General features: G+C 36.2%; 1 protein-coding gene and 1 long non-coding RNA gene across 6 annotated transcripts in view; one reads left to right on the forward strand and one right to left on the reverse strand.

Annotated features, from left to right (window-relative positions):
- Positions 1–15,348, forward strand: part of LOC126381807 (diuretic hormone 41) — a 96,368-nt gene that overhangs the window by 51,102 nt on the left and 29,918 nt on the right. For 3 of the 5 annotated variants that reach the window (XM_050031299.1, XM_050031303.1, XM_050031304.1), the window contains exons 1-2: positions 1,807–1,860; positions 10,045–10,089. In XM_050031299.1, the coding sequence (XP_049887256.1) occupies positions 10,087–10,089 (3 nt within the window). In that variant the 5' untranslated portion in view covers positions 1,807–1,860; positions 10,045–10,086. Of the gene's footprint in view, positions 1–1,806; positions 1,861–10,044; positions 10,090–15,348 lie in introns of those variants that run through there. The other 2 variants (XM_050031302.1, XM_050031301.1) reach the window with 2 other exon arrangements.
- Positions 5,535–8,317, reverse strand: LOC126381811 (uncharacterized). The gene is made up of 4 exons (XR_007568975.1): positions 7,676–8,317; positions 7,147–7,299; positions 6,951–7,038; positions 5,535–6,649 (listed from the first exon to the last, which is right to left on the reverse strand). It is a non-coding gene; the product is annotated as an uncharacterized LOC126381811 (long non-coding RNA).

Consider the following 15,348-nt stretch of genomic DNA (forward strand, 5'->3'; position numbering starts at 1 on the left):
TTTTCGTTACGATGCCACTAACACCCTGTATACACCTGTAGAATATCTTCCTGCGTGTCACTGCTAATAAGAAGTCGCTACCACGCTACCAACGTTATAAGTGTGAGTAGGAATTCGCGCCTAAATTATTCAAGCGGGAATCAAAATGTTTCCTAATTTTATATTACTTTTTCCAGACACAATAGTTAAACAATGGGGTTTGGATTTTAAAAGGACAATCGGTATTTCGATTTTAACGTTTACATTGTTTTATCCAGGATTTTTTTTCACTGTGACAAAAGGGGTGACAAATAGGTATGTTAAAGTTGATATCAAAATATTGGCGTATCTATCATCAAAGGGTTATTGTTTCAAAACAATATTGTCACCGTCAAACTAAAAGCTGAAAGGGATTTTTCCACAATGTATTATGCACACAAGTATGACGCTTATATCGGGTACTTTTTCATGGTAGGTATCGTACTTTGTTACCTTACCATTATAATTAAAAAATAGCTAAAAGTGTTTGCAGAAACTAAAGCAATTATGGAAACGGCCTCCGTGATCCAGTGGTTGAGCGTTGGGCTCGCGATCTGGAGGTCCCGGTTTCGAATCCCGGTGGGGACATAAGTATCACAAAAATCACTTTGTGATCCCTAGTTTGGTTAAGACATTAGAGGCTTTGTCCAAAAAGTAAGATGTTCCGTGTCCCGTTGTTCCCGGTTACTACTTACTGGGGTTGTAGGTAAGTAGTCGTTACATGAGCCATGTCAGGGCTCAATAAAAACCCTGACACCAGGGGTTGATGAGGTTGGTTCTTCTAAATGTGTTTGTTTATAGCGTGCACCCCCCCCCCCCCTTCCCTTCTTTGGGCACATGTCTGAGATACGTAGGTAATTGGTCTAGTGCTTTATTCACGTATTACTGTTTTTAAATGTAATCCCATCTAAAAGAGTTAAAGAGACATTTTCAAAGAAAATATTCTATACACTAGTAACAATTTATACTAATAGTGTATTTAAAAAATATACTTAAGGCCCTCAATCACTTTCTCGTTTATGGTGGGGTACATTATTGTTATGTATAACCCCAACAAACGACAGGAAAGTGCACTGTTATCCTCGCACTTGATTACGCTGCTGAGATGTGAGAAGAAATCAAACTCACATTTCATAATGTATTTCTTTTTTGTTCCCCACAAAAAATATAAGTAAACTAAAACTGTTTCCAAAGTTCTTACGTCATCGAGGTTGTAATCAATTTGTTTTCTATTTATATGTCTTCGAAAGAATTACATAAAGTTGATCCTCTTCTGAAACGTTTCGAAAACATTTACATACAATTTAACTTTGCGTAGACGCCTGTTTACCATAAGTTGTTCGTTTATTTCTCTAGATTTTCTGGCTGGGTTTATTCTCGTGGGATCTCATTATTTTCCGGTGTTTTATAAAAGGTGTATGATAATTTTGCACTTGAGTTAAATGTATGCAAAATGTCATGCAGACGATACGAGTAATCGCACCGCGCTCACGCTAAATTCCACCGTGTTTTATTTATAAACGTCAAGATATAACTTGGAATTTAGGTGTCATTTCGTTGAGTTTATGAGACGGCCAATGAGCATCACAACGGAACGTAATATTAGGACAGACGTCAATTATCATCCGGTTCATTTCTTTGTCGTTTTTATTTATTTTTAAATTGATGTGACAATGAGACTATAATTTAATAATTTATTGAACGTGACACGACAAGATAAACGCAAATAAAATTTATTTATTTATATATGAAAAGCATAAAACATGAGGTATAATTTTTTGCTCGTCAGTCGAGTTGTGTACTTCAACTTACTTGAACTGTTTTCTCCTAGAGGTATATTAGGTATGCGATGTTGCAGATACCCGTTTGCAAGTTTGAATTGTATAACGCATATTAGGTTATTGTAAGTTATATCGGTGTGTGTGTGTGTGACGAGATGTGCTCACGCTGCGTACCATTACACTCAACTTATTGTTTATTTTATAATAATACTTCTTTGTACGTCTCGCCAGTGATGATGGCTAGTCCACGTTCAAATGGCCCTCCATTTTGGTGGACAGTAAATTGTATTAGATTTGCGTTTATTTTGTCGTGTATTTTGTTCATGCTGAATTACTGCCTTTGATAAATAAATTAAACCTTTATGTCAGTCACATAACAGCTACAATGATTTGACAAGGCAATCAATTATAACGGAACGTGTCGGGTGCCACAATGGTCGATTGGGCCAGGATCGAGGGTCACGCATTGTTCCTGTAATCACGTGCGTCGTCGGCGCCGCTTGACGCCTCTTCACCATGATTGCTTGGTCGAGGTGACATGACTTCCTCTCCCGTATCAAGCGACGGGTGTAATGCTTATTTAGTTTTGCGTGCAGCTCTGCTCTTCCCGCGAACCGCACGAGTAGGTACCTACGCATATATATTTTTTCATACAATTGGACATTTTCCTATGTCAGATAAATTATCAAATTCTGATTAATAAATACAGACAGATTTAAAGGTGACGTAAAACGTTTTCTTTTCTATTTAACTCATTTATGAATAATAAAGATAAATGTAATAATAAGTGCGACACTTTGTCACGTTTTCCTACGACGTTGCAGGTTGCTTTTTTATACAAATTCCATAGTAATTTCGTGTTTTGACGTTTAGTAAAAAGTATCTGATTTGACTAGTTGGAAACTAGCCTATTGTTTCAAGTTATTGTTACGCATATTATAGTTACGGAGTAGACACCTATTTGATTCTTTGAGACAATTGTGATTTATGACGCTTTATTATAAAAAATATTTCATTTCTTTCTAGACGTCTTGGCAATTTATTATCAGATCACATAAAGTTCCACTCTAAAAATATCTTGCTTAAACAAAAGAAAATATCAATGAACACGTCCTTTATAATGCTACGGACTTATACAGGATGGGCAGTTAATCTGTCGTTGTATAGGAGGACAATACGAAGAATTTAATCCGAAACAAGGAATTCCGGGCGGATATTTTCAACTCAATAAATAATTATAATACTACTACGCAAGTGGGTTCTGGGATTGGAAGAAACTCACGCAGCCCAAAACAGAATGGTGATTCACAACATACGCGATACAATTCTTATACAGAGCTAAGCATTTCACTTGACAGTGCACTGTACTGAACGCTTCACTACACCGTTACTTCAACTTCACTTCCATTATTTCTCCACTTTCCTTTTTACTCTTCTTATTTCTTTTGCGATCACTTTAGAAACTGAACTGGCCTCCAGGCGCAGCTCACGGTCCTTTTGTTTCCCGAAACACTAGATTTTTCAAGGTTCCAAATTTGAAACTACCTATATGTATTTCGGAAGATTCTATTTGCGAGAACTTTTTGGTTATAAACTCTTTGATAATTTTGTTTTTGTCAGTGTGATGTACATTGTCAGTGCCGATCTCATTGTACATTGTCACATCACTGATCAAAGAGAATTTAATTCACTACTCATTGATATTACAAACTTCGTATATAGCAAGCACTACGACTGTTACCAAAGCTTAATTAATCTTAATACTATATGATGCACTAACGTAAGAACCCAACTCGAACATAGTTTCTCACTTACCTACGTGAACAGTTAAAATTGTATTAAATACTTAAAGTACATTAACATTTGCTTTTAATATATGTAGCTGAAATTTAGTGGAAAATTATGCACTTTGCTTTTGCTTGTAGTCGAATTTGGTTGGAAAGTTTTCCTGGATTTATGATGATTTTATTATGATTTTATTACGCGAAAAGTGGAAAGATGAGGAATCCAGCAATCCAGTCCAGGAATTTGGACGTTCAGTCAAAGAGCCTTGCTAAGTTGCAAATGTTCCTTTGTTTATATATGTTAGCAATCGTGGAAACGTGGCCGAATCCGCCGATTTTTTTTTTTAATTTTGATTGGAGGAAATGCATGCTTCTAGAATCGGGCGAGTAAGTTATAGAGCGAAATGTATTGAAATTGGATATATAAATTGTATATACATTCTAAGCAGCAAATGTAAAATCAAATAATTATACTTGTTATTTACGTACACAGTAAAAATGGTTTTCCACCTTATAACCCACACGATAAAAAGACGAAGTAAAAATAATAATTCAAAAAAATAAAGTCATCTCAAGAAAAAACAAAAATGAAACTTACACTAAATTACATGACAGGAACATAAAAAGAACGAACCAAATAAAAAAATACGTAGAATGTTGGTCGAAAAAGTTAAATGTTCCTTTTCTCTGTCCTTTTGCCTGTATGTCGATTCTGTAGATCTCGAACAATAACTCGCTTATCACTTCGACGCTCACTTACACTTCGCATTCGATCTCACCTGACCTTGATTTCGTATTCTGTAAACATCACTAGCTCACTTGCGAAGTGAAGTGAGCTTCGATATATCTTTCGAGTAACTAGTGATTGGCGCTTAATGAGAAGATACCAATCGGTAATAACCGATTTATTGTTTTTAGCTAAAATAATGAAATTCTGCCAAAGAACTATAATTTGGATGATTTTATTCACGTTTCTGTACTCGAATTTAAATTACTCAAGCCTTAATAAGTTAAATTATAATGTTTTTAATCATAAACTTAATTCTTTTGGATGAATGAGCATTGAGTCTATGCTTACATTTTTATAACTCAAAGCTAAAAAAAAGTTTTGTACGAATGTTTGAAAACAAAGTTGAGGAATTTCAAGTGCATTTATATGTTTTTAAGTGGTTTGGTGCATAGATTGTGGTGTTTTGGCTGCGTGTGGACATATTTTGAAACGGGATAATGAAGTAAGTTTATTCTTTTACTTAAAATTAATCTCTTACTGACTGGAATTATTTTGTTTTGTAACAAAAACAAAAATCTTTTCAGTGTAAGCGAGCGCTCATCCCATCTGTCCTTTGCCCTAATAGAAGCAATGATTGACTTCCTGGAGAGAAACCCAGATCTGGCAAAGGGTTTTTCAAAAACTCAATATGCCAGAGAGTGGAGCACTAGGAAGTTTAGTCATAGCGGCTCAATAATATGGGTGGGACGATTAAAACATACAAGCAGTGGACCAAAGTGAGTATGTTAATATTAATATTTCTTGTCCGGAATACTGTTCTTGAAGCATTTCAAATGTAAAAAAAATTGAATTTCAACGTAGCTTGTTTATTGAGTTTGTCAATCTCTGCAATTTATTCATTAACAATGTACCTACTAACGCATTCTAAACACTTTAAACTTATATATTATCTGTCTGAGTAAAAACGTGCCGTTAAAAAAGTAGCAGCACAGGCTGCAGCTAGACGTAGGACTGGTGGTGGGGTGGAGGATGTAGCTGAACTTGCATTGGAGGAACGGATAGTGGCTTTGTATAGGGGTTCAGGGTTTGGTACTGGAGATGCCCACTGGGAATCCAGCTATTTTTAGTCAGAGTTTTATTAAATTAGCTGTGTTCGTCGTTATTATACTAAAATAATAATAATAAAGTACATGATTTTATTTTCAGCAATCAGACCCAATACAATTGGTTCCCCAGCCTCACTCTTTAATACAAAGCAGTGGACATTCAGAAGTACGTATTTCAGTTTATTTGATCTAATGTTATTTTGACTACATTTATGTGCTGAAATAAACTACTATTACTCTTACAGATTTCAGTGAGTTGAAGAGCAGCAGTTAGAAATTCAGCGGCCCAATGCATCGGTCAAGGCGACCATGATGAAGCGCAGCATTGAGAGAGACGGAATTGCCGCTAACGCTGTGGCGGCAGTGGAGGAAGGATTAAATGCGCTAGCAGAAGCTATTAGGTTGAACTGGGGTCAAATAAATAAGTATTTAAATTGTAATTTTATATTTTCAAGTTTTAAAGTAGATTATTATACGTTATATTATTATTATTCGTTGTTTCTTTTCTGGTTTTGCTTATATTACAATCTTTTTTTTTTCAATGTTCTTAGTACTAAATATAAATAATAATAAAAAACTGTTATTTATTCATAAAATACAATTTTGAAGTTAATAGCAGACCCTAAAGTAATAATAGCCTATTATATACAATTGTATTGTATAACATTACACAAAGTAGGTAATTCTGTATGATAACAACACACTCACCTATACCTCTAAATTACCTGTTATTCCTTAGTATGTACTATAACTAGATCTACATAGATAATTAAAATATTTAGTCCTAAGGTTCTGTTACTCTTCTCACACTGAGGTGGAGTTAACGTCGACGCGATCACCACAATCTATTCACAAGATCTTTGACTTTTTTTTCTTTGTCCTTTGAGGCCTTTGCGACCGTCCAACATTTAAATTATCATGATTTGGCACGTTGCCTTCTCTGTGTCTCGGCTGCCACCTGAGCTTCCTCTAGGTTTTCATCTTCAGTCAAATTAACTACCTCCATTCCAGCCCGGTTGAACACGTTATGCAGAATACAACATGCATTTCAACTTTATCAGGATGATAGTCTAGGACCCTGTGTACTAACAAACACCTGAAGCGTCTTCAACAAACCATTTGGCGTTTTACGGAGTTGCGCAAGCATGTTATAATATGTTTCAGGAGTATTGTCTGGGGCATTATTTATAGGTGTCATAAGGTTAGCCCGCTCAGCATATCCAGAACCACCTGAAATATATGAAGAATACAACTTTATTACTAAATATTTAAACCAATTGTTAGTAAGGAATTCCTTACTAATAAAACTGAAACGTAAGTTTGTTGCTGCTTTTACAGAATTATACAGTAAACCACGAGAAATGTTGCATTTAGATAGCTGATGAATGGTCTAGAAAAGAATTTCAGTTAGATACTCTGTATCCTATTAAATAAATCTAAAAACTTTTTTAATAGATTTGTTAAGGGCCAACTTATAATTATTTTTATCACTTTTATAAATATATTATATCTTTACTAAAGAAAAACTTACCAAACAAAACAATTTCTTCACCAGCATTTGTCAAAGCCTCTAAGTGATCTCTTACATCTTCATTAAAAATAAAACTGTCATCTGTAATCTAAAAAATAGGTACTTAATCTAAGATTAGGGAGATGATCATCAAATAATAATTTGAGAACCTCTAAGATGTTTGATCAAGCGGGACAAGAGATTCTAATTCACTTACCAATTGCACATGATATTTTTTCAATTGCACATCCTAGCATGATAATTCTTACGACAGAAGAAGCGCTCTTCATGCTCAGCCGGTCTTTTTAAGTTACGAGAGTGCCATCAATGCTGCCAATGTCATCTTGAAATTGTCAATTTTTCATGAAACCTGTAATTCAATACAAGAAAGTAGATAGTGGGTACTCGTATTAGGGTTTCAACGCATGTTTTATCACAAAAATCTTCAAATATAAATCTCCTCTTTAATATTTGTCTTTCTTGTATATTTTGGGGAAACCTTATATACTTTTTCATCATGTTCGGATTGTTGAGTACCTTAACCACTTTGTTTATGCAGCAGGATGCAGATGTTTGGGACAAATAGGTCCGAACATTTTCTTTTATAATGTTTAGTAGCTGCCACTAGCCAAAAATGACAAGGTACACAATATGTGTGGAATAGTATGCTATCAATCTATTTTAACAAAATAACGATAATTTATTTGATAGGTAGGAGGTATTAGATAGATAGGTAATTTTCTCACCTTAATACGAGTTGTAAGTCCTTTTCTTCGACGTTTGGTACTTTTTTATTATAGGGAGCAACTCAAGCTCGAGTTGGTCGATTAATTGCTTCGAAAGACTATATACGCTGACATAGTTATCATCTCGGGTCAATAGAGACAGACTACGAATTTCATAGGCTTGTCGACGTAACTCAAAATTGTCCAAAGTATGAGCTTCCTCTAATAAACACTTTAATAATAAAAACATTTGAGCGATTTTCAACAGAAGAAACATGTACACTAGCACCAGATAAAATACTACACTAAAGTTTTTTAAACATTAATCTATTAAATTACCTTAATTGAAACTTATTGAGTCTTATTAGACACGATATCACCAGCAAATAACTAATTTCACTCGACGAACATCAACTTTTTATTTGACAGATCAAATCGAGTTCGTAAGTGAAGTGAATAGCGAAGTGAACGGGGAATCACCCTTACAGAATGCGGATACATCTGTCATCTCATACTAAAAACGTCAAAATCTCGCATCAACTTTAGTTCGACTCGCCGCCGTACTCGCAACTGTGTCGCTAGTGTGCATTCAACTTAAGTACATGTCTTACAGAATGCCAAAACAAAAACTCACCGCGGATTCAGATGCGAGTTTCAAAAATTACCTTACAGAATTGCACTGCTGGCTAGGCCTAGGTAAGGAACACACAACAGAATCACGACACCATAACGCAAAAGTTACACCGCAAGCTATTGCATTTCTTATTGCGTTGCGGTCTGTGGCCGCGCAGAATTTTGGGTTCCGTCGCACTGTTTACGTACTCACCATAAGTTTTGCCATAAAGAAATTACAACCATTAGACCATTACAAAATAAATGTCGCACAACATAAACAAAAATTACGGGACCTTTAAAATTAGTTTTCAGAATACATAGATTCGTTAAGAGAGAGGTGTACTTAGTTAAGAGTCTTTTGTAATTGTTTCTTTTTATTTTGGTGCAATAAAGTGTATTTGTATTGTATTCGTTTCGAACACGTGTAGTGAATATTTATACGTATAACACTTCGTTACCGTTGATTATCATGACCAAACAAGTACCCAATAAGCTATAATGTTCTTCCGATAAATAGTAATATTTGTCTACTTAATAGTTTTCCTTCCTTTCCTTTGTGGAAATACTAAGTGGGTAAATCACAGTTCGGTAGTTTCTTATGTTTTTTTGCCTATTTCCGTCTTCGTACTTATTTTATTACAAAGTCTGTAAATAGACTATACAATCTGCCTACCCCAAAATCCCTGAATTTAGCGTTATGCTATATTATGTAATTAGGTATTTCCCATTTCTTAAAAATAAAAGTAATAAAGACTTTAGTCGGTAGATAGGTACAAAAAACAAAAAGCATCGAAAATTAATTCTCGCGTGGCTTACTTAAATTATTCAAAAAGAAGACCAAACGACTAACTTATGGGTTAAACAAATGGTCTACGAATCATCGTCACTTGTTATACAAAAAAACTAATTAAATTAAACAAATTCACTTACAATATAAGACTAAATAATCGCGTCAGTTCTTGATAGACAGGCTATAATTGTCACTGGAGGACAAAAATCCGCATCGCATTTACGACCATGTGTCCTAGATACATTCAAACGATGCCTGAATTGGGTCAAGTCGATCATTTCCCATGTTCGAGTGCGATATCACACTGAAAATTGCATTACCTGCCATTCGCCCAGTGCATAGAGGCACAACCGACCTACAGCTTCGTACACAAAGCCCATAGACCACCAGTTTGAGATTTTACTGACAGATTTTGTGGGTTTCAGGGGCTTACTCATTGAGAAAATGGCCTCTAAACGCTTTTAGAGATTGATAAGTGATCATCTTCTTCTAATCCATTTATCCGCTGTTGGGATGTAGGGTTCGAATAACAGATTTCCACTCCCCAAGATCTGTGATAAGTGATGATAATGACAAAATACTAACTCAAGCTCAAAGCACAAAGATCGCTTTAATTGGGATTCAAAGGTCTTCTCGCTTTCCGGTGATGGTTTAAATACAATCTATTTTTTGTGTCTGTTCGTCGGTCATTTATTTTATTGTCTAGTGTAGAATGCCACTAATAGACAGTTATCACTATAGAAACAATAAGTATTCTGTAAATAAAATGTCCCTTGCAAAAAATATCATCTAATCCCTTAACTCACTTTTAAGTGCCCGGGATAAGGAAAATATCTCAAGATATTTTTTTTTTAATGTTAGGTAAAACACTGGATTAATCATTTCTGGATTGTATGCAAGCGCACGAGTACCAAACTGTTTAAATCCTGTTTCAAATTATGATTGATTGTGGGGATAATACTAATGTTAATAATTTTTGTTTCAGATTTGTTCCTGTTTTGTTAAGTTTCTCAATACTCACTCAGAGATGGTAAGTGTTTAAAGTACAGTTTATCCAGTATCGAATGATAATAAAAACAGTTTTAGGCTTACTACAAACAAAACCTCACACTCCGGTATGTAACAAATTGAAATTAAAAAATATCTTTATTCAGTAGGTAACATACTTACACTTTCAATCGTCATTTTTTACATAACGAGGGTCTCAACCGCCTAAAACTACTGCAGCTATTCACAACCTGTATAGCCGGGGAAAAGAATCTGCAAGAAAAATCTCGGCACAGAGCCCTAGATGTTCTTTAAAAAAAAACAAAATATTGTTACACAATTTAGTAATTTGGCTAAGTATCTAATATCAGTTCCCAGATACTAAATAATCACTGACCTAATAACCTTTGTTTGAGTAGTGACATAAAGGTGATTCAAACAAAGATTCTATGAAAATCCTTATTAAGTACTTTCTTGACATTACCACAGATCATACGTTAGTCATTACTTTCCACAATGGGTTTGAGAAGAACAAATTTAGATTTTATAAATTATTTTTTACTTTATCCCACCGGTAATCGAAACCCGGACTGCGTGGTCATTCAGGTCGTTAAAAACACTAACATTAGCTTAAAATCATTTGTTTTTATTAGCAGACTGTAATGCCCCTTAATCTTCATACATTCTAATTAGGTAATATAATTATGGATTTCCGCAAATACAAAATACAAAAATATTTATTTGTCTTCCAAAAACCTTTTTCACAAATTGTGGAAGCACACCATTTAAGCAATACATTGCTTGTGTTAGGTGGCCTCGCTCTTTCCAAGTTATTGTTTAGCAAAGTAACGGTTGATTATATTTAGTAGGCCTCAATCAAACGAGAGGGACATGGACCATGGTCCAGCTTGTTTTTAGGTTGTCAGAGGTAACAGTCAATAAAGTGCCTTAATGTATGTAGTTTATTTTCTTTTAAATTTGATAGACGAGAATGGAGAATGCTACACCGACAAGAGCGTGGTTCTTAAAGTAGTGATGAGCGTCGTGTTTGACCACAATCTCACCTGATGGTAAATGGCGATGTGATCTAGGGCGCTAAGCTTACCTAGTAAATCGGACCTACTTAGTGATAAAATAAAGATAAGGGCCTGTAGAAAAACTTTTCTTTCGCTACCTAATAATGGGATACGTGCCATGGATTTCTTGGCGGGAAAACTGTTGGAAAACTCCTTACAATCAAGAGCTGAGGCGCTAATGGAAAGTTTGGAATTATATACAACTTCTCCTCCCAACAATTAGAATTGCCGAGATATTTTGAGACATTCCCTATAAACAGTGGCGTTCAGGAGTTGAGGCCCGAAGGCGCTGCCTTTGTTCCCCACTTATTGTCCCGCCCTGAATGGAAGGAAGAACTGTATTATGACAACTTAACTGTAATATCCCTCTTTGCTTATTGTTTTGTTGATTACAATACTTTGTAATGCGTACCGTATTGCTGTGACACTGTTTCTGAAAATACAATACTGCAGTTACAATACTGTACTTGTAGATACAATATGACACATGCATACATAAACTCACAGCTATTTCCCACCGGGATAAGCAGAGAGTATGGAATTCCATTTGCTTCGATCCGGACACACTTCAATACAATATAAACCTAGTTTTTGTAAATAAATAAGGACCTTATTGACCGAAAAATTAAGATGATCCCGTTTTGGTACGTTAGGCCGTTGGTTCCGGCTGTTAGCCGTAAAACACACCTCTACCGCGTAGCGTAGTGGAGAGTATGCTCCATACTGACTGACGGCAGGCGTGTGTCCTGGGACGAATAACGAATGCATAAATAAGGAATCCAAAAAATTGTGTTATAACAAGAAGATTGTGGGTAAAATAGTTAGGAACTCCATGATCAAATTAATTAGACACTGGATTCGCAAGTGGACCTTTGAGTTTTGCTTAAAACCCAGAAAATAACCTGAAAAACCCAAATATACTTTTCTAATGGGTCAAATATTTATAAACTAAATCGGCGTACAGAAGAAAAGTCCACTATAACCTTTACAGAAGTAGACGCGAGAAGCGGAACATTACAAGCGGAAGTTGGTCGTAGACACGCGCACGACCGCGACGGTCCGTGGGGCGGACTTCCGTTCTCCGTCAATATTTGCCGTCTGCCGATCTGCCGGCGACACTTGTTGCACTGCACCCAATATTCACGGATTTCACGGACTTTTCACACCGATTGCCACGGATTTCCCATTTGTTTTCGGTCTCTCAGAGATGAATGGGCCGCGCGTGCGAATGATGAGTTCCGAATTTAAATAGCGAAATATGAAATTCAATTTGCGCCGTTATATTATATTTTTAATCTAGAACAGAATGAAAGATCATCGAATGTTATCGTGGGTGCTGACTAAGGTATCACGGGATAGAAAGATCTTCTTCTACTATCGTGTAGGATGTGAGGTGAATTACCAACCTCATCAACCCTGGTGTCAGGGTTATTATAGAGCCGCCAAAGGCCCCTGACATGACTCATAAGACGACTACATACTTATATTATCAGGAAGTAGTAACCGGGACCAACGGCTTAACGTGCCTTCCGAAGCACGGATCATCTTACTTTCTTGGACAATCAAGTGATCAGCCTGTAATGTCCTAAACAAAGCGATTTTTGTGATATGTCCCCACCGGGATTCGAACCCGGGACCTCCGGATCGTGAGCCCAACGCTCAACCACTGTACCACGGAGGCCGTTAGGTTAGGTTAGGTTAGATGAAGGTTAGTTTGTCTAAGATTAGCATTGTCGCCCTTAGGAACTAGCCTATCCTTTCTGAGAGACACAAGAATATATTCTAATAACTAGACATAAAGATAAAGTTTTCGCGTAGGCAAACGACCATCTTAATTTTGACACTTTTAGTTGTGGAAATTTACTACCGCCCTTTAACTTGTATTGTTCGAATACATTTGTCTGAACTCTTATCAGAAAATTTATAGCGGCGTACGAATTCGTGAGCCACAAACTTTTATCAAACGGGCTCATGTCTTTTGCGAGATACATGATAAACTCTCCCTTGTTACCTTTCACTAAGCCTATTGACCGATGTAACCGATCTGAGGCTAAATACCTACCTAACTCAGTCGCATCGCATCTACGTATTTGTTTTTTAGGGCTAGTATGTAACACTGGTTTTCGCAATTGTTTTCGAATTCATGTCAGAAATGATTGTCACGTGCTATGGTGAAGAAAACCATCGTGGGAATGCCCACATTCCCAAAAAAAATATTTCGGAGGTATTAGTGGAGTCAATGAAGGGATTTACTTCTAACTTGCCAGGGACAGGTCCGATTGATGACTTTTTCTTTTGTAGGGGTAGTTTTTTTGATTCAATATCAAAAACATCTTGAGTGGTGCAAATAAATATTTCGATCAAAATCGGACTTGTCCCTGGCAAATTAGAAGTTAGTTAGGAAGCTCCAGCTTTGGTTTCCTTTCGAAAGTTTGATATGCAGTTGCTTCTTTAAAAAGACGGACATGTCATATCTTCAGGTTATGTAAGCGGACTTTGTGAAAATGGGATATCTAACGCTAGGGAGATGATGAAGATGAGTATACACCAGTGTTCTTCTTCCTTCATGCTGTATAGTTATCGTGATAAATAAATAAGGTTCTAGTTAGGGTAGCTAGCCTGATGCAGTTTTCTTGCGTGTTTGTTTTACATAAATAATCCAATAAATAACATAAAGTATACCTAAGTATTTTGTCGGAGGTAACCATAGCCTACCTAAGTGGAATAACTGTATTAAAAACGTTCAAAAATAACATATCTATTTATAGAACACTGTGATCAACAATTCTATTGTTAGATAAGTCCTTATCTGCAAAAAGTAACACGATCCTGAATATAAAACCTTCAACAGCATAATAACACGTGAAGGGCTATTTATTCTTGAGCTAAAGCATCCTTTGAAAATAGATAGAGATAGCACTGATTGATGTATTACCTAGTACGTCAGCCACACAATACCTTCACATTGTTCTTTTGGTTATATTTGATATAAGAGCACAATGGCCAGAAATCTAAATACATTAAGTATAAATACTTTCACCCGGGTAACGTAGCAACGGGCCTCTTGTTAGGTGCTCTTTTGCCGCACAAGGTTTACATGAAAAAATAATTAGTATGGCGGCGTTATTCTAAGCAGGTATTCCTTACACAAAAGGCTATTTTAATCTCAATAGGTACAATATGTACTATTCCATGCATGGGTGGAGACGAAAGGAAAATCTTGGATTTTTCCGTGCTGTTCATTACATACGATGTATTCTTAACAGGTGCGCGTGTATGAAACGATTGATGAATGTAGAGGAAGCATAACAAGTGTATCGGGATCGAAGCATGGAATTCCATACTCTTCTTACCTTGGCGGGAAATAGTTGCATGTTGTATGTTTTTTACATCGTGCTTGAACGTAGTAAAATTTGAGGGAACTGTAATTAAACATTTTTCCAAGTGATATAATAGCCTACATTTTTTTTGACGTGACTTATTGTAGATTTTCCGTAGATAGAATTAACTACTTGGCCGGACAAATGGGGAGCGCTGAAGGCTCTCACCCGATACAACGTTTAAGACAAGAGGCCTGAGGGTGCCCAGTTGGGCGCGAACCTCAGCTCAGGGCGTCGTCTGAGAGGAAAAATATTTAAAACATCCTGTACGTACATGTCCGGGTTGTAAGTGACATCGTAACGATATACTGAGGGGGATGATTCGGCTCACGATTCAGAGGTAAAAAAAAATAAAAAAATACGTATATAATAATGTCGTACTTATGTCAATTGTGGAAGCCACATTCTTGCATTCAGAATGATTTCCTTGTGACGGGAATACAATCGAATGACCACTTCCGGTTCCTTTCGTTTTAATAAGGATAATTGCTTTCTTATCTTCATCGAATATCGATATGCTCAATATTTTATGTACACAAATGTGACGATAGTGATGATCTCCGACCGATTTCGGCCATGGCGACCGCTTCGACTAAACGGAAACGGTCAGGTACGAAGGATATATTAAATGTACTTCATATTAGAATAGGGTCCTGGAATCTCAATACCGATTACGTGGCCGAATGATTCTACTTAATTAGGTACTAAATGTTTAAATTCAAATTCAAACTCAAAAATGTTTTTTATTTAGTAGGCAGCATAGTCACTTTGAATCGTAAGCTGTACAGCCGGGGATAGAAGCAGCAAAAACCTCGGCACAGGGCCGACATGTAAAATATTGTTACA

This window comes from Pectinophora gossypiella, chromosome 3 (assembly GCF_024362695.1).
Source record: "Pectinophora gossypiella chromosome 3, ilPecGoss1.1, whole genome shotgun sequence".
Taxonomy (NCBI): Eukaryota; Metazoa; Arthropoda; class Insecta; order Lepidoptera; family Gelechiidae; genus Pectinophora; species Pectinophora gossypiella.